The following is a 20,430-nucleotide window of genomic DNA, read 5'->3' as shown; positions in this document are numbered from 1 at the left end:
CTCAAAAGCGGAATATAGATTATTTGAATTTGGCGCTCCCTCCTGCCGGCAGTGACGCAACTGTCATCTGAGCGGGGCGTAACTTAGCGATCTGCTTTATCCATAAAAAACTGTTTTTTTTTTTTCTTCTACATTTTTTATATGTGTGTGTGTGTATTGTGTGGGGAATGTGGCCGTGTCTGCATGATTATAATATGTATGGACGCACATCAGCGTGTTTATTACCGACTCTATGACGGCTATCATTGTGATTCATTGATCAGCTATTATTGATTATATGGCCCATCTGTATGATCATCATCTGAATGGAAGCACATCAGCGTGTGTTTACTGACTCTATGACCATGTCTGGCAATATCACTTCACGTCTGGCAGTGATATTTATCATTGTAATAACGAATAACGAAGAATACTTCAGTATATACTATAAAGCATTTTTTTTCTATTTTTTTTCCTTTATTACTCAAATAATTATTTTTGTATTTTTTAGTGCTCAAATAAATCTGTCTATTATTTTATAATTGAAAAACTATGCAGGAACATGTATAATGACTAAAATAGCTTGTATAATTCTGCTATCCATTTGGTGGTTATTTTTCCTCAAACAGGGGGGTGGGGGGGACTATAAATAGTTTCAGAAAAAATATTGCAGGAATCTAATTTTTCATGGTATCTTCTTCAAATTTGAAATATGAACTCATGAGACGCATGTCTTTCGATCCATTACTTTTCTGGATTGCTCCAGGACTTATTTCATGTATTTGTATATGAAATAAAAAAACATTCAGTGTGGAAAAATATTTTTCAAGGCACGTCAGTGCCTATAACTTTTTATCTTTTTGAGCATTATCAACTCTGGATGATGGATAGTAAAGCCCAGAGTGTCTTCTTTCCAAAGATACCTAATTTGTTTGTGTAAGCACACTTTGTCACAAACTGTTACCATTTTAATTTAGGTAGGTTATTTTCACCTGCGAGGCCACAAATGGGGGTGAAGGTTAACAGGTTAATGCACAAATTAGATTAATTAAATAAATGCCTGATATATAGTTTATGCAACTTGGCTCTAAGAAATATGATAAATAAGATACTCTGTCAAGCCCTGTCCCTATAAAGATATAACTTTGCCTGAAATAACACAGCCATGAATTAGAGCATGTTGGAAATAAAAGCGCTGAATTCAGTTCTCTCTCTGTGGTCTATTAGTCTCGTGAAGTCGGAGTCACGTAGATAATCCGTCAAGTCCTCTCCCAATAAAGACGTAACTTTGCATGAATTAAATAATACAGTCATGAATGATTGCATGTTGGAAATAAAAGCATTGAATTTAATTCTCTCTCTGTTGTCTATATGCTCATCATTAGTCTCGTGAAGCCGCTTTCATATTGCAGTTCACTCAGCGGTTGATGCTCAAGAAATACTCAGCTCGGCCACTGCATGTAACTTTTAACAAGATTCACTTTTTTGAAGCACCCTAAATTGTATTAACACTTACTATATAACCATTATTTCGTTTATAAACATCTAAATTAATACAACTCTATGGAAATTCTCTGCAATCGATCGCAGTTTGAGTAGCCTATAGTTCTGTGTAAATGCATAGATAAACCGCGCTGTCAGCAGCATAATTTAGAGCATGCCAGTTGAGAAATGCAATAAAAGACAATGCTTGTTATATTCCAGAGAATATTATTCCGTGAATTAACATTATCCAGTTAATTATTCTTCACTCTTTAGCCTATTAAACAGCTTATAAACCTACTAAAACTAGTTAAAAATGAAGTTGATATGACTCCTGTCCTTTATTTATTTTCTCCATTTGAAAACATTAGACATTCTACGTTTATTTTGCTTACTGCTAATATTATAGTGTTGCTGCTAAAGCTTTTTCTAAATAAAATGTTTTTTATTGTTGTAATACGAAGATTAAATTTAACATGACAGGGCTCTAGACTGCGACCAAAATGGTAATTTTTTGCTTGTTAAAATTTGACGTGGTCGCATTTGTACGAGTGCCAGGTCTGCGCTGCTCCAAAGCGTCTGCTTCATACAGCGCGCGCTGCCAGCCGCTGCACATTATAGCAGGAGTCAGATTTCACGGATCACGTGAAGAAAGGCGCTTTCAACTCGAGTGCTTCGTGGGTAGAGCCTGGTTTATACTCGCCGCGCCAGCACGAGCGCGAAGGTGCGCGTCGCGGGTGGAGCGCAACGGAGGATTTTGTTTTCAAACGAAAGTAAAAGACCGCTTCTTAAACCAGAGAAGGTGAACATGGTGGTGTTCTTGTAGAAAAAAACATGCAAGTCCTGTCAGCTACCGCCAGTTTAGTTTTACTTTTCTTTTTGTTTTCGTTTTGAGAAGCTTGTTATCTTTGCTGTTTACCTCACGTTATGCTATGGAGGCTTTCCTTAATTAAAAAAAAATAAATATTAATATTTATTTGCTTCCTCAGAGTTTGCTAAACATTCTGTAATATACTCAGTATATAATACAGCATGTGATGTGTCCTGTGCCTCGTCTTATTCGTTTTTGTTAATAAATGTTATGTAAGCTAGTTTGTCATTGTCAACTAGGGGTGTGCTCAAAATATCGATTCTTAGATACATACCGATATAATAAAAAAAGATATAGTATCGACATTCTAGCCCTTAGTATCGATACTCCGCCCAGCCATTAGGGGGCGCAGCGGCGCCCGCGAGTTTAAAAAAACTCATGGAAAATGTTAAAGCAAGATGTAGCATTTAAGTGATTTCATAGTGAAATATGTTATGGCAGTACATGGTGTCACAAAAAAGAATTATAAGAAGATTTAATTAGAAGTTAAGAGTAATAAGAAGATTTTGTGCTTGTGTGAGCTCAGACTGTACGCTTGGAAAGTTAAATGTTGACTTGTGGTAATTTCCAGATTAATACAATTTGTGTACAATTAATCAGAGCACTTAAAGTTGCAAATATTTAAGCAAAATGCACTTTGTTATAATGCACTTTTGTCTTCATTAAATTGAAGAAAAATGCAGAGTTCTGTTTGTTGAGTAAATGTGTTCAGCATTAACTAATTGGCTCTGGCCCATGTATTTTTATTGAATCGTATCGAATCGTGTCACATTGTATCAAATCGTATCGAGACAGCTCTGTATCGAGGTACGTATCGAATCGTGACCTGTGTATCGAGGTATGTATCGTATCGCCAGGTTCTCCAAGGTATACAGCCCTATTGTCAACGTACTGTTTTATTGTTGTTGTGCTTTTTAATTAAGAATAACATTGAATCCATCTTTTGTTTTAGTCTTAAAAAGTGAAAGGTGTTTAGATATAAGCAAAACAGACAATTATCTTTTCTTGTAAAATGTGACACCAAGATCGCGAATTTGAAAGTGAAAGCGCACGGAAAAAGGAATTCCTGTTCACAAAATTTAAATCACAATACCGATGAAAAAGGACTGAATGTTGAACACTTTCGTTACCATATAACTATAAACTATGATAAAAGTTCATCAGCATGCATTGATTAATAAAATATTCAAATGTGCAAAAACAAATTGCAACCAAATTGTGCTCGTGCGACCAACTGAGAAAGTTAGTCGCAAAAGTGAGATCAGTGGGAAGAATGAGTCTAGAGCCCTGTATGAAAGACTGCTAATTCTCAAAACATTTTTTGTTAAGATGACTGAAAGGAAGAAAAACCAAAGTGAAGTATGGACTTGCTTCACGCAGTCATTTATTTACTTTATAACAGTAAATAAATATCGGTTCTGCATATCGGTTATCGGGCACATAAACATGCAAATAATTGGTATCGGTTATAAAAAAAATCAATATCGGTCGATCACTAGTGTTAACCTCACTTATAAGTGCACACTACTCTGCAGTGTAGCACATTGACTGCAATGTGGACAGCTGGTGTGAGAATGGCACCACATGCACGTGTCCTCTAGTATGCATGCTAATTTGTGGGTTTGTGTTAAGTCTCTGTGGTCTTTTTTTTTTTTTTTTTTTGCCATTTATTGTTGTCGGAGACGTTTCCAGTGGGTGTGTTGTTTGCCAGCTGGGTGTTCCTCCTCTTGTTATTGTGAGTGTGTGGCAGCCGTGGGTGCGCTTTTATTCCAGCCGTGTTTGCATTAGTATACATACAAACATAGCCAAGTGTGTAAACACTGCCCTCCACCAGCTTCAGGCAGACGGATCGCTGCGTGGTTTAATGTCTTGGCTGAAGCATGACTGATTTGGGAAGGATGCTTTGGGGAGAACATCGCAAGGCAGATGAGATCTGATGCCGTGTGAGCAACTGCCTGGATTCAACCACATAGTGCTTTTGCGGAAACGCAAAGATGAGGACCTGATATTTGGGCTGACATGATATTTACAGTTAATATGATGACTGATATTACATTTTAGTTTGCGTACCCCAAAAATGAAAACCGTCATTTACTTGCCCTCCTGTTGTTATACATGACTTTCCCTTGAATTTTATGAAATCTCCTTGATTGTCCTTGATTGTCCTGGCAACTCTGTATTTCCATTTATAAAAGTGGTCCATGTGATTCCTGCACTATTGAATATTTAAAGGGTTAGTTTATCCAAAAAAGAGGCATCAAATACTCCCCCTATGTTGTTACAAACCTATAAAACTTTCATTCATCCATGCAAAGCATCAAAGTTTTGGTTGCATTATGGACTTTCAACTGAGGGACTGAAATCTGAGGATTCATATAAAATACCTTTATTTGTGCTTCGAATGTGAGTGAAAGTCTTTTGAGATTGGAAAAACATCAGATGAGTATTTGATGACAGAATTTAAATTTTTGAGTGAACTCAACCTTTATGCACTTATTCACTGAAGGCTACATAGTAATAAAGTCGCCAATAGATTCTGCATTTGCATTATAAAAAAGTAGCATTATAAAAGTTTTATAAGCAGGTTTTTAAGGAGCGCCTTCAAACCACATTCACATGCACCTTTTATCTCATTCATTACCAGTAAACTATTGTTTATGACTAGTGTGATCAATCCAGATTTTTTTTTTCCAAGTGCTTTATAGGGCATGCATTTTCAGTCAGATTTTTTTTTTATGAATACAGAATGCATTTTGTGCTTTGATTGTGTTGTCAGTAAATGTGATCTGGACCATGTTTTAAATGTTGGTCTTTGTACACGTGCACATTTTTCTCAATCTGAGTACCTTGAGTGTTTTTACCGTAATTTAAAACAATTTTTTTTAATGATTAAAACTCATTTTTTTTTATATTTTTATGAATTGGTGGTTTTTATAGCCATTTTATAGCCTAAAAAAAAATCAGATTTTTTCACAAAAAATCCGATCTATGATTTAAATCGATCCCCCCCCCCCCCCCCCTACTTAAAATCAATTTGCAGATGACAAAGAAATTGTTCAAAACAAGTTCTAACTTTACGGAGTGTCTATTTACACTTAAGTGCAAATAACCCACCTTGTTGGCAAAGGCTATTTACACTAACTCACCAGTCAACAAAACGACGCCCATACAGCATCAATTTCAGTGGTTTATTTGGTAAGGCGCATGCTTTTTGATGCGATCGACCCGAATTCAAGCCCGCCTTTTACCAAACTTTTTTTCTCCCTTTTCAAATCTCATATCGCATCGGAAAGGCATTTATTTTCAATAAAAAAATGAAGGAAATAATCAAAAAGTTGAAAATAAAAGTATTGAGTAGGGTTAGGGCAGGTGTAGGGAGGGCTTTATTGTCCCAATAAGGTGGTATCCATTTAATAATTTGAATTAAGTAAATAAAATGTGTATATATATATACAGCACCTTTCACAGACAAGGAGTCACAAAGTGCTTTACAGCACTATCAGTAAAACAAATCAAACATGCATTCAATCAAAAATAAAATAAAAACATAAAAACAACACATTAGAGGCCGAATATCTCAGAAATTTATTAAGAGCCAAACTGTACTGTTAATTAAAAACTTGTCCAAAGAGGTGCGTCTTTAGGTGTCTTTTAAAAGAGTCTACAGAGCCCATTGTTCTAAGTGTTAGAGGGAGAGAGTTCCAGAGCCTTGGAGCCACAGCATACAAAACACGATCACATTTTGTCTTAAGACGTGTTCTAGGAATAGTTAGAAGGTCCAGGTCAGAAGACCTTAAAGACCGACCAGGAGAATGCACATGCAATAGTATAATGTCTTATAATAATTAAAACTATAATTTACACTCAATACGTTATTGCGTACGGTTTTATAATGTACTACAATACTGAGGTGCAGATAATTGCCATGCTCCATGATGCCCGCAATTTTATATACAGTATGATTACCTAATGATATAACTGCGAGAGAAAGTATTGATATTTATCTCCCATCTCGTATTTATTGGAGTTCTATAGTACGTCTTTTTTTTTTTTTTTTGAAAAACCGATTTTCATTCAAACAAGTCGACATAAACTACACATTCGAGTTAATCGATAAAATTGATTTATCGCCCAGCCCTACTAGGGGTGTACAAGGACTAACTGATAAGCGGCTGGAGTGATTCTTATTTTTAGCCATGAATCTGAGCGCTTCCCACTGAGAATAAGGAGACATTACAACAGTGTCGACTTCCTCATGCAGCTCTCAAACCAAAACACAAAGTTGAGTGTGTGTGTGCAAAGGGTGACCTTTTATTAGTCAAAACTTTGATTTCATTAACAAGAATAAAGATGGTCAGTGAAAAGTTAACTGATATGAGCCAAAGCTATTGTTTGGATAGCTGGGTAACCCGTTGATAATAAATTGCATTACATATCAAATTTATCACCATCTATAATCATATCAATGGAGACAAACACACAATTTACTCTTCACAAACTATTTCAAAGCAAAAAAAAAAAAAAAGTACTGTTGAGTACTTATGAATTATCCCTTTGTGGCCCAACAGTCAATGTAGTATCAATCCAACTGGCTTTTTTTGTACCAAACTGATAACTCTTTTCCCTCTCTTTTTATAGACTTTGTGTCCTTGTTTGACTTGGAAAACGATCTTCCAGATGAGTTGATACCCAATGGAGACCTGGGGCTGATGCCCATGCCCTCTAATGGAGACGGAGGGGTGGGGAGCCGGATGGGGGGCAACGTCCCGGACGCTGCTGCCAAGCACAAGCAGCTGTCCCAGCTCCTGCAGGCAGGGAGCGGCTCTGGTCTGGCTGGAAACCTCAGCCCTCAGTCTGGAATGGGTGGCCAACTGGGTGCCTTGGGGAAGAGTCCCATGGGCCAGGGCTCACCCGGTCACCAGACCCAACCCCCAAAGCCAGTCGGCAACCCTACTGGTCAGGGCAACAACAGTCCGGGTATGGGCCTTAATGCAGGTTTCAACCCGGCCATGCTGAACAATAACAACCAGACTCATGGACTCATGGGGCAGAGCATGGCTCAGCAGGGGCAGATGATGAATGGTGTGATGGGGCCGGCCGGAAGAGGCAGGGCAGCTCCGGGGATGCAGTACCAGGGTCAGGCCATGCAGGCAGCACCGGGTGCTGGGCAAGGGGTCAGCGTTTCTGGAAGTGCATTGGCGGAGACACTTACACAGGGTGCACCACAGATGGGGGCACACAATACTATCAATCCCCAGCAAGCGGGAAACATGAACAAGGTAAGTCGCCTTAAATTGCTGTTTTTTATGTCTTGCGTCCTAAAAATGTTCAGTGTGGTTGGGTGTAATGATTAGGCAAGCTAACACGAATACAGATAAACAAATTGTTTCAGTTTCGACCTGTTTCGTGTACGTGCAGTTTCAGTTTCAACCTGTTATTTCCACTACAATTGGCGGAGTAAGAAACTCGTGTTTCTTTCTTTCACGTGTTTCTCATGTTTGTTTCTTGGTTTTTGGAAGGTTTAATGCTTGTTGCATGACTGTTCACTTAGTTGTTTTGCCATTTTCCTTCTCAAGTATCAAAGCCTTAAAGTGACAGGAAATTGTGAAATCTTCAGCTTGTTGGTGTATGGACCGCATCTGTGACATGCTGTCATTTATGATGGATATTTTCAACCCTTATATGTATAATTGAATGTGGGAGAGTAAGAGATGGATAATAGAAACTTCTTTGTACAAATAAAGGTAGTTCATAGAAAAAAAATAGGATTTTAACTGGTCATTTGGAAATTCTGTCTGAAACATTGTACTGCAGATGATTGCTGTTAGCATTTGTTTGTTGTTTGCTTTAGATAATATTGCAATGGTGCTCAGTTACAATAGTTGTGTTGTGTGTCGTATCGGTCATGTTTAAAGGAATAGTTCACCCAAAAATTAAAATTTGCTAAAAATTTACACACCCTCACCCACTGCAGTGAATGGGTGCCGTCAGAATGAGAGTCCAAAAAGCTGATAAAAACATCACAGTAATTCACACCACTCCTGTCCATCAGTTAATGAAACCATCATTAATTCATTAAGATATTTTAACTAAAATACGAGACATGTTTGTAATATTGCTTTCTCTTTCGTCTGAATTAGGAGAGAAATCTGCACAGATCAAGCAAGCGAAAACAGTTCTAAACAAATGTCTGAGTAAATTTTCATGTTTGGGTGAACTGTTTCATTATTCTGCTCTGCTGCTCATGTAGTTTCATTAAGATCATGAAAGCACTGTAAGTTCTCCCTGTTTTTACAATTGCACAATTCCAAACAAATGAATAAAACTAAATGGTTTCTGGCTGGAGCACTAAACACATAGTAGGTTAGGGCTCGCAGAATTTCTAAATCCCAGGTAGCCCTTCGGGCAGGTACTCTTCAGATTTTGGTAGCCCGAAAATGTAACTAGCCCAAATAAAAAAAACTTTTTTTTCTTTTTTTTTTTTTTTTTATATATAGAAAGTCAGATAGGAGTCTAATCATTAATCAAAAATATTTTCAGTACACAAATATCAACAAATATGAAGGAAGGAATTTGATTTCACTATTTACAATACCCATTTTAAGAGCTGCACAAGTAAAATTAACACCGTATAAGCGGGGTTGGACAATGTCTATGGTAACATACAGTATTAAGCCATAAAATTACATGATTTACAGTTCAGATACAGGTTTTCACAAAAACAAAAAATCTTATACAACAGCATTTCAGCCTTTCATTTTTATGAAAAGGGATAAATCAAGCATAAATTATTATATTAAATTAAAACGAAAAATATTACTGTCTAATTGTTTAGATTTTTAGAAGGCACATTAACCTTCTCATTTACAACTGTGTTTGCTGCTTGAAAACAATGGTCGATATTTGCATTGATCTGACCATACAAGAAAGGCTTATTGGAAAGGCAAATTCATTCTCTGCTATGAGGTAGCGCTTTAGGAGCGGCTTAATATAGCGGTTTCCAGTACACAATAGGCTGTAGTCAAGTCCACCTTTGTCGAGTCGAAGACAAGTCCAAGACCAGGACTATCGAGTCCGAGTCAAGACCAAGTCCAAAGAGGTTCGAGTCCAAGTCAACTCCAAGTCCAAATGAGACAGTCAAAACAGAGAAAGAAAATAAAAGCATCTTCTTCAAAACCACATACTTAACTATTGATAATTTGTGACACGAGAGACAGCATATCTTCTATTCTAAGATAATCATTTTCCATTATTATTTGTATTATCTAAAAGCATGTGCAGCAACACTGTAGGATCATTTTAGGCTATTTTATTTACTTTAGGTTTAGCAATTTCACTAAAGTTACATAAACTGAATTGCAACTTCACATTTTCAGCATTTTTATTATAGTGTAACAATCACATTCTGGGCTGCCAATGGAAAATATTACAAAGAACAAGCAACATATGTCTAAAAAATAAATCATGTTCCCATTCTTGAACTTGTTACTTGTTCTAAAGCAGGTTGTCCAAACTCAGTCCTGGAGGGCTGGTGTCCTGCAGAGTTTAGCTCCAACTTGCCTCAAAACACCTGGCTGAAAATTTCTAGTATGCTTAGATTAGCTGTTTCAGGTGTGTTTGATAAGGGTTGGAGCTGAATTCTGCAGGACACCAGCCCTCCAGGGCCAAGTTTTGAGACCCCTGTCCTAAAGAAACCATAGTACAATGTAACCCTCCCAAGCAAGGCTGTGTAGCATATGAACACCTTCAGCTCTGTGTTTCTGTGTGTGGCCACGCATGCATTTGTTTGCGGTTTACCTTAGGCCATATAATATAGGTGCAATATATATCCCCGGGGATATAGACAGAATTACAGGTGTTAAGCTGAGGCCATTTTTAATAGTAGAAATAAAAATCATTTAGTTCAGTTAGAGAACAGACAATTAAAGATTGAAAAATTAAAGAAATTAAAAATTGGAAGGTTTTTTATTTGTTTCTAGGCTGGACCATGTGGCAAAAAAATAAAAAAAATAAATTGATTTTCATAGAATTTGACCAATTCTCGATTTTGTACAATTTTAACTAGTCAACTTGAAAATATAACTACAACATGATTCAAGCAACTTTTTTTTATTAAACCTCTAGTTAAAGAAAATTCTATTCTAAGCGCACCACACACATGAAGTTGTCGTCATGATGTAAATGTTAAACAAATCACTAAATATCTTTGCCAAAAAAAAAGATGAATGCAAAAAAAGATGCATGAACTACAAATACATATTGTACAAACTTTTCTTATGCATATTATATGTTCAGAAATAATACAAGAAAAATGCTTAAAATTCTCAAGTAATTAAAATTCAAAACGACTGAAGGTATCACACTTAGAGTGCTATTATTAACTATAAATGCTCTGTAAAAACAATGAACAGTGGTTTTCAGCCTGTCACCCTGACGCAAACATGAAATATCAGACATACAGTAGTAGTTCTTCACAGGTTTTTTATTTGATTACGCTGCTTTTCCATTGTTTTTTCTGTTTAAACATGGACGCGTTTGACTGTTGCGCTCGCGTCTCGTGCAGTGTCTCGTGCAAGAAACGGCTTTCTAAAAACGTGGCGCTCTAGTTATTATTAAAAGATGTTTAACTCGATGATCTTGCATGTTTTCCTATTCCACTGCCCGCGTCGCATCTTTGTCAACACAAAAGCACATTCTGTGTGAATGGCATAGAGAGCATCACAAGAGAGCGGTTAATCATGCGTGCTGATATGCGGTGAAAGTAAATTGCGCGCGGGCGTTTATAAGCTATATAAAAGCAAAGGAAAGTCAGGTGGAAGAGAGGGAAAACTCCAACGAACTTTGTAAAACCAAACTGTATTATGCAACTCGCTGACATTGTGCCTGTGGCCAAAATAAAAATTAATTATGCCTCGATCTGTTCAGCGCGCACTCGGAGCCAGGCATATGACGCAGCCGTGCATTTACTAGACCAATGGCAATGCCCGTTCTAGATGGAATGTAAATTAAACCAATTACATTACCCATTTTCCGAACAAGCGAGCCAGATTAATGGTTTTGTTTTGAAAGAGGAAAAAAAGCAAATATAGCTGGACTCGGTCGAGACCAACTAGAACATTTGGCGAGTCCAATGACCAAGTCCGAGTCCAAATACCAACGAGTCCAAGACAAGTCCGAGACGACAGAAAAACGTCTCGAGACCGGACTCGAGTACTACAGCTCTAGTACACAATGCAGCACCGTCTGTGCTCATAAACGCTACTTTATCAGGCATTATAGGTCAGATGAAATGAAAATGCCACCAACACGTTTCTGAAGACAGTCGCTTCCCTTCAGATACATTCACATAAAGACAAAACGTGCAGCGCTCATATTTATTCAATGACATCATTGCCTTTTGACATTTAATCCAGCCGTATCGCCATTCTTGTCTTTCCGTCCCCAACTGCAAGACCTCTTGAAATTATAATTAAGACATTTCTTATACCATTTAACGTATTTAAAACTTTTTATGGCCTTAAGTTTGATACAACTAAATTGAAGTGTTTAAAGACCTGCAGGAGCCCTGTATTTAAGGTAGCCAGTCGGGCAGGGCAGTGATGCGTTTTGGTAACCTGACTGGAAAACACAATAGCCCCGGGACGTCGGGCTAGCGATTTTGCGAGCCCTGTAGTTAAAGCATTTAATTGTTTGTCTGTTTGTTTACATTTACATGAATGGATTCTTCATATGCATAATTTTTTTTAAAAAGTTCATTCATTCTTCACAAGAATATTGATCTTGTGAGCAAGTCATCCATATATATATATATATATATGCATGCGCGATTCCACAGTTTAGGCCTAACTGCAAGGACAATAGCCTGCAAAATCAATCTTCATGGAGAAAGCCATTGTCCTCAGGTTAACATCCTGAGGAAACCTGGGGTACAGCTGTGTGAAAGGCAGGATAAATCTGGCAATGGTAAACTAGTAAACTTTGATCAAAGTTGAGTTGATGTAAAATTTAACGTATGTAACATGGACGGAAAAACGGTGTAAATTCAAGCAGAAAGTGTACTTAATCTAATTCAGTTTAATAAAATTCTGGTTGAATCCCAGTTCATGTTTTGCTTTGTTCCTAATTTGGTATAGTTATGAGTCATGCGTTGTGTATGGTTCACAAAACTGGTAATAGGCCATCTAATATTATCTGTTCTATAAACTTAAAGGTGCATTTTTGATTCTGGTATGTTCATAAACTGAAAGCCAGCAAAATTACTAACAAATACCACAGGTATATTTTTCAAATTTATTTGCCAAATGTAGAAGACAAAGGAACTCCTACAAGTGTGCAAAGTTATAACGTGTGTAACGTGGACCGAAAAAATTAAACAATCCTGCAAGATTGCCTCTGTAACACAAAATAATACCATTTCATGAAAACTGGCAAAGAATAGAACAAGTTCGTAACACATTAAAATAACCTGTCATCATACTATCAAATTTAAAGATTATACATCGTGAATGAAATAACATTTGTAACGTGGACAGATAAAGAGTAATTCTGCTGAATAGAGCACCAATAACTCTAAAGTAACCCTGAATATTTGTTAACTAAAGGACAATTAATTTACTGCAGAAGTAAATGGAAGGCAGTTGAGGCAGATAAATGTCAGTTAAGCAGCGGTCAGGGTGAACCTGATATCTGCCTGGTGACAATCATGGCAGTCGGTATAACCTACTGTGACCGTGTCCTGCGGTCCTGGAATGCTAAAAAAACTTCAAACAAGTTAGCAACTTTGAATGGGTTATGTCCCGTTATGGTAACCGGTCCATAAAAGATCCACATGGGATGAACACACTCAATGTCGTCTCTCCTTGGCCACGAGAATGAGTTGCATGCCGGGTCTTTGTGTAGAAACTTGAACTTCACATGAGGGACGTCAACACCTTCACAGAGACCGTGATAAAGCGCAGTGTTACTCTTCTTATGTGATAGGCACGGTCATAATACACAGCATAATAGTCGTCCTTCTTGAAGTCTGAACCTGAAAGTGACAACAACTGGGTATTATTCAATCTATATTGTTCATTACACCCCTTGTAGACAGAAACTGTGGAATCGCTCATATATACCGATAATGATATTTTCATTGCATTTGTACATTTTTTTAAAATATTGGGTACAGAAACCAAAAGAGTATGTATGATGTTAATTGGTTAACTTAATTTATCAAATAAATACAGTCAAACAAAAATTTATTCAAACTAGGGGTGGGCGATATGGAAAAAATATCGTATCACAATTTTTTTTTTTTTTAGAAACATCACAATTCCCAATTTTATCACGATTCTTTGTCATGTTGATTTTACTATTTTGGTTTTACAAGTTGTCTGAGCATTACAGCCAAACTAGAAAGACAAAGCCTTTCAAGGTAACAAAAAATAAAAGACATGGCAGATATTTAGGCCAAAGTGGGCGAAGATAAAAATCTTTGTCATTATTTTATCTTTCTTATTAAAAAAATAAGAACAAAGATACACATTACAAATACACATAATATACAAATAAAACAAACAGTGCTTTATTTTCAGGTACAATAGGTGTATTTAGCAAATGAACAAATATAAAAATAAAACACTAGATAGACTGATTCCTAAAGCAACTGTATTAAAGTTTAAAGAATAGTGAGTGATTTTTTTTTTTTTTTCTCTTTTGCGTTTTGTTTTGTTAACGTTAAATGAATAGTTCCCCCCAAAAATAAATATTCTGTCATCTGTCTGTCAATTCTGTCATAATGTTTGTTGTTATACCATCATTTACTCAAATGTTGTTTTAAACCTGAGTGAGTTTCTTTCTTCTGCTGAACATAAACGCTATTTTGAAGAAGGTGGAAAACCAAACAGTTGCTGGTCCTCAGTGACTTCCATAGGATTTTTCTTTCCTACTATCAAATCCAATGTGTACCAGCAACTGTTTGGTTACCCTCATTCTTCAAAATATCTTCTTTTGGGTTCAGCACAAGAAATTAAGAGAGGTTTGGGAAACGTGAGTGAGTAAATAATGACAGAAATGAAATTTTAGGGTGAACTCTCCCTTTAATGACAGTCGACAGCATGTTTAGTGTCCTGTCCCTTTAAAGGATTAGTTCACTTTTAAAAAAAAAACTTTTGCTGATAATTTACTCACCCTCATGTCATCCAAGATGTCCATGTCTTTTTTTCTTCAGTCGAAAAGAAATTAAGGTTTTTGAAAACATTTCTCCATATAATGGACTTCATTGGGACCCAAATGGTTCTAGGTCCAAATTAGGGGTGTGCGATATGACGATTTTTGATCGTGGACGATAAAAATGTCTCCACGATCTGCTTTTTAAGAAATATCGTAGTATCGCGCTACCGCGCACATTGTCAAATACAGTTCTGGCGCCGCCGTCTCTATGTACTGTACAACACGACATACAGCAGTAGAGTTACTCAGACAGGACACTGCACTTATTCGCGATCGCAAAAGTACATTATTTGCACACAAGCCTTGCTGGTTAAATGTTTAATTCGCGCGCTGGTCTGACGTGCGCTTGTTCTGAGCATACACCTGAAGCACGCGCACTAAAACGCCTGTCTAACAGCGCCTGATTACTCAACTAAGTTATATTTTGCGCTAGTACTGTCAAAACACACAAGGTTTACATACAGACTGAGTTGGTTATCTCTAAAATGAAAGTAAATAGTTAAGAGAGAAACGGATGCGTGCCTGTATATTAGATGCGTGCAGCTCTTAAAGGGACAGGACACTAAACGTGCTGTCGACTGTCATTAAAGGGATAGTTCACCCTAAAATTTAATTTCTGTCATTATTTACTCAGTGGAAAACCAAACAGTTGCTGGTCCACATTGACTTTGATAGTAGGAAAGAAAAATCCTATGGAAGTCACTGAGGACCAGCAACTGTTTGGTTTTCCACCTTCTTCAAAATATCATTTATAAATGTTCAGCACAAGAAAGAAACTCATTCCGGTTTAAAACAACTTTTGAGTAGATGATGGTATAAAAATAAAACATTATGACAGAATTGACAGACAGATGACAGAATATTAATTTGTGGGGGAACTATTCATTTAACGTTAACAAAACAACAAAACACAAAGAGAAAAATCACTCACTATTCTTGACTGAAAAACTTTAATACAGTTGCTTTAGGAATCAGTCTATCTAGTGTTTTATTTTTATATTTGTTCATTCAATTTCATTGAATGCTCTGCTAAATACACCTATTGTACCTGAAAATAAAGCACTGTTTGTTTTATTTGTATATTATGTGTATTTGTAATGTGTATCTTTGTTCTTATTTTTTAATAAGAAAAATAAAATAATGACAAAGATTTTTTATCTTCGCCCACTTTGGCCTAAATATCTGCCATTCATCTTTGTCTTTCTAGTTTGGCTGTAATGCTCAGACAACTTGTAAAACCAAAATAGTAAAACTGACAAAGAATCGTGATAAAAATCGTGAATCGTGATATTTCTATAAAAAATCGTGGTGATATTTTTCCCATATCGCCCACCCCTAGTCCAAATGACAGTTTCAGTGCAGCTTCAAAGGGCTTTAAACGATACCAGACGATGAATAAGGGTCTTATCTAGCGAAACGATCGGTCATTTCAAAAATAAATAAAAAAGTTTACGTTTTATAAGCACAAATGCTCGCCTTGCTCTGTTCTGTGATGCGCGTTCGTGACGTCACGTAATACGCAATTACGTGGAAAAGGTCACGGTTGAGGTAGGCGGAAGTACGGAAAACTGCCGTTTTCATTTAAACATAACCTATTAATAGTCGCAGAAATGTAGTTCAGGGAATGTACAAACATGACAATGAAACTAAATTTTATATCAAACATTGCCTGTTTTCAGACCAAATGTCTCTGAAATCAGTGAAGCACATTTTCAAATAGGCGCTGTTTTTATAAATAAACTGCAGATTTGAGTTTTAAACAACTACATTCTCGCCTGGAACACACGTGTCCAGTGTAGGCAGGCTTTAGCTGTTGCGGTGTGGCGCATCCGGTGCAGACATGGTGTTACTCGCCTATGGAGAAGAACCAAATAGGGCTGCAGCTAGCGATTATTTTTATTGTCGACTAATCTATTGATTATTTTTACGGTTAGTCGACTAATCCATCGATTATTTTTTAATTTTTATTAATCTATTTATTATTTTCTTATCAGTTGCTTAATTCTTTAGTTAAACTATCAACAAATAATAACAGTAACTTCTGCTATTAATCTTAATATTTTATTCAAACGTTTTTTCATAAGTAATACTTTACAAAAATAAATAACAATAAAGAAAAATAAGAAAAGACAGTAAAACAAATAACAATAATTAATGAAAATGAAATAAAGAAAATAATAAAAAATAAGAAAAATAATAGCATTAAATAATTAATTAAAAAAAGAAAAAATAAGAAAAGCAAGGAAGCAAGAATGAAATGGGCTAACAAGAAAGAGAAAGAAAGAAAGAAAAATGACGGCAGTGATGCAATCAATAGAAATGCACATTATGGCTGCATTCACAGTTGCTGTTTGGGACTGACAGCAGTTGCTTACAGGTGAGAAACTTGAAATGTTTTATTTATACAGCGGATTAAAACATCTGCTTGAATACATATCTTTATGAATGAACAGCTGAAGTCACAACCGCATTCAGGACACTAGAGCGACAATCAAAAATGGCGTCATAACACTGGGAAGTTTTATCACAGTTGACAGCCTGTTTTTAATAAAGGAGCCCAGTCGAGGCTTGTCCAATCCAACACACAGTTAAACAACTAACAATGACTTTAAATGCTTTGTTAGCGAGGGCAGAGAGCATGTTTGGCGCTCACGCTCACGCGCCCACGGCACTGACGGCAGCTCCGTTGGATCTTAAGATGAACGCGAAGATGAACTTAAGATGAAACCCGTCGTGATCAGTGTTGGGGAAAGTTACTTTTACTTTTAAAAGTAATGCGTTACAATATTGCGTTACTCCCTAAAAAAGTAACTAATTACATTACTTTTTATGCAAAGTAATGCTTTACGTTACTTTTGCGTTACTTTTTAAATATGAGCAGGGCTTGATTGTTTTTAATACAAGAAGTTCTAATTATAGCAAATGTAAAAGCCCTTTCACACCAAAAAGTGTCATGAATAAACCTCAGGCTGAAGGAAAAGTAAATTCTCGTCTGTAAAGTAGAGCGCAGGAGAAGAAGGTTCAACACTCTTCAGCAAAAAAAAAAAACAATGAAGCACAATTGTTAGTTTATCTAAAGTCATTTTTGCTTATTAGTTTGGTTGAACTGGATCTTCAAAGGTCAGCAGCAAAGACATTGGTTAATAAAATGTGATTTAGATACATTTGTGTTTAACATTTAATTATTGCAGGTTTGCGTCATATTCTGAGTTTGCATTTCACTCTTTTAATTCATTTTGATGAAAACTAAATCTGTTTTTTGCGAGTGGGATGAATTAATGCACATTCACATTTAGTCTAGGACTACAGTAACCGCATGTTCACACAGCGCGCTGTCAGTCAATAAATGGGAAAAAAGTACGTGGCGTTATTTTTTTGAAAAAGTAACTCAGATATTTTGTTGTAAATTAATGCGTTACTTTACTAGTTACTTGGAAAAAGTAATATTATTACATAACTCGTGTTACTTGTCATGCATTACTCCCAACACTGGTCGTGATTATATAGGTAACTCGGTGCCCCGTGCTGTTCCGTTCATTCAGCGCAGCTTTGAATGCGGTCGTGAATCCTGACAATGTAAAGTTCGGCTATATATATGCGGTTCTGACTGTCGTATTATAATAATAATAATAATAATAATAATAATGCTCTATGAACGCAACTCTATGAAGTGATATTGCCATACTAGCCTTTACCTTCTGCTCTAGAGTCTTGTTTTGTGTTAAACATGGCAGAAAAACAGTTTTAAGTAGGGATAACTGCAGGCTCGTGCAATGGGCGTGGCTAAAGGTGCGACTCGTTGATGCATTCGATGCTAATCAACGTATTTTCGTAATCGATGACGTCGACAAATAGCTGCAGCCCTAGAACCAAAGCAACCTTGGCGTCTGATCACAGGCCTTCCACTCCTTGAGTTCTCTCCAGCGCTAGAAAGCTGATCCGATATTTACACGGGTCCTACTTCTAGCCTTATCGTTCCGCAGACGTTTTCCTCTTTTGTTTTTTATCCGCCATCTCTATCTTTGTTGCACGGCTGTTCACTAAATGCTCTCTCTCCTCCATAGTAGACACGCCCCTTACTGCTGATTGGCTACAAGTTTGTTTTAATACTAGGCCCCGACTGCAAAATCTCTTACCCTGCCTTTAACGTGATCTGAAGGAAGGATTACACAGAAAGGTAGTTGTGGCTATCATATGTATCTGATTTGTGGTTTTACAGGAAACCAATCGGAAACCAGTGTGCTGCTCTCACTGTGCTTTTGTCACTAGTGAATGCTCTTGTGTTGATGTTGGATTCATATCGAGAAATCAGTCGATACATTGAGTTTGCAGCTGAAATATTGTGAATAACATCACACAGGCTGCATGAGCGATTGCGGGTTTCCATATCTGCTGTGTCTGTTCTGAGGTGAATAGATGTGCTGTCGGCAGTGTGGCGTGTGTTTGCATTGCACACAGATTATGAGAGTCACAAGAGCAGGTGAAGTGTGTGAGATCAGTCCACGGCTGAATGTCAGCGCTCGTTTCTGTACTGTCCGCTCACTCTCAGCTCTCATGTGTCCTGTTCAGAGGAAATCTGCTTCAGATTTTTCACAAGTTCTGTTTTTTCATTTAGTGTTTTTCTGGGTTCTGTTCATAGAATAATCCAGTTCATCATCATAATGTCTAATCAAATTAGTTAATCTTTAACAGTTTAATAACAAAAATGACATTTTAACCACATCTTTAGTCAAATGAAAATATAACTAATTTTAGAGCTGGGTGGTGTGATGTGTGTGCCATTGAAATGTGGGATTTTGCTTTTCTGTTTATTTTGCGGTGGATATTTGTATGGCAGTTAGAACTGATTTATGCTATTTACACATGAGAATCAGTAAGGTTAAAACTTGCTGCATTAAAATTGGCATGAAATAATTCACCCTATATATTTAAATTAGGGCTGGGTGATAAATCGATAATGATAATTATCGCAATATCATTTTAACCCTCTGGGGTCTGAGGTGATTTTGGGGCCCTTGAGATGTTTTGACATGCCCCGATATTTGTGCTTATTTCAGCTACTTATACTATTGACCAACATGTATATTTTTTTGTATTCAGCACAAACTGTGCTACAATAATATGTGACCAAGATGGATGTACATGTTTGCATTTTTTAGAAAAAAAATATTATGCGTGGTTAGTAAGTTTTGGGGAAAAAAATGTAGCTGAAATAAGGCCATAAAAGCAACACTACATAGTAGGGCTGTATACCTTGGAGAACCTGGCGATACGTTACATACCTCGATACACAGGTCACGATTCGATACGTACCTCGATACAGAGCTGTCTCGATACGATTTGATACAATGTGACACGATTCGATACGATTCAATAAAAATACATGGGCCAGAGCCAATTAGTTAATGCTGAACACATTTACTCAACAAACAGAACTCTGCATTTTTCTTCAATTTAATGAAGACAAAAGTGCATTATAACAAAGTGCATTTTGCTTAAATATTTGCAACTTTAAGTGCTCTGATTAATTGTACACAAATTGTATTAATCTGGAAATTACCACAAGTCAACATTTAACTTTCCAAGGGTACAGTCTGAGCTCACACAAGCACAAAATCTTCTTCTTATTATTCTTAACTTCTTATTAAATCTTCTTATAATTCTTTGTGACACCATGTACTGCCATAACATATTTCACTATGAAATCACTTAAAGGTGCCATAGAATGCATTGATACAGTATTTTAAATTGTTCACAGAAGGTATGTGGCTTAGGTAAGGGCAAAAAATCTCCAGAAACGATTTTACATGTCCATTTACAACCCTAGGATTTCTCCCTAGAATGAAACGGTCTGTTATTGGCTTATTTGGCAGGGTCATGAATAA

The 20,430-nt window shown here is 36.7% G+C and overlaps 1 protein-coding gene across 2 annotated transcripts in view; it reads left to right on the top strand.

Annotated features, from left to right (window-relative positions):
• The window catches only part of LOC306849186 (CREB-binding protein-like), a 72,890-nt gene that overhangs the window by 13,706 nt on the left and 38,754 nt on the right, over positions 1-20,430 (top strand). For both annotated transcript variants that reach the window (XM_079384044.1, XM_079384043.1), the window contains exon 2: positions 6,971-7,611. In XM_079384044.1, coding sequence (XP_079240170.1) covers positions 6,971-7,611 — 641 coding nt within the window. The remainder of the gene's footprint in view (positions 1-6,970; positions 7,612-20,430) is intronic.

Source organism: Barbus barbus, assembly GCF_936440315.1.
Source record: "Barbus barbus genome assembly, chromosome: 3".
NCBI lineage: Eukaryota > Metazoa > Chordata > Actinopteri > Cypriniformes > Cyprinidae > Barbus > Barbus barbus.
Note: the sequence above shows the minus strand (reverse complement) of the source record. Positions and strands in the feature narration are given on the sequence as shown.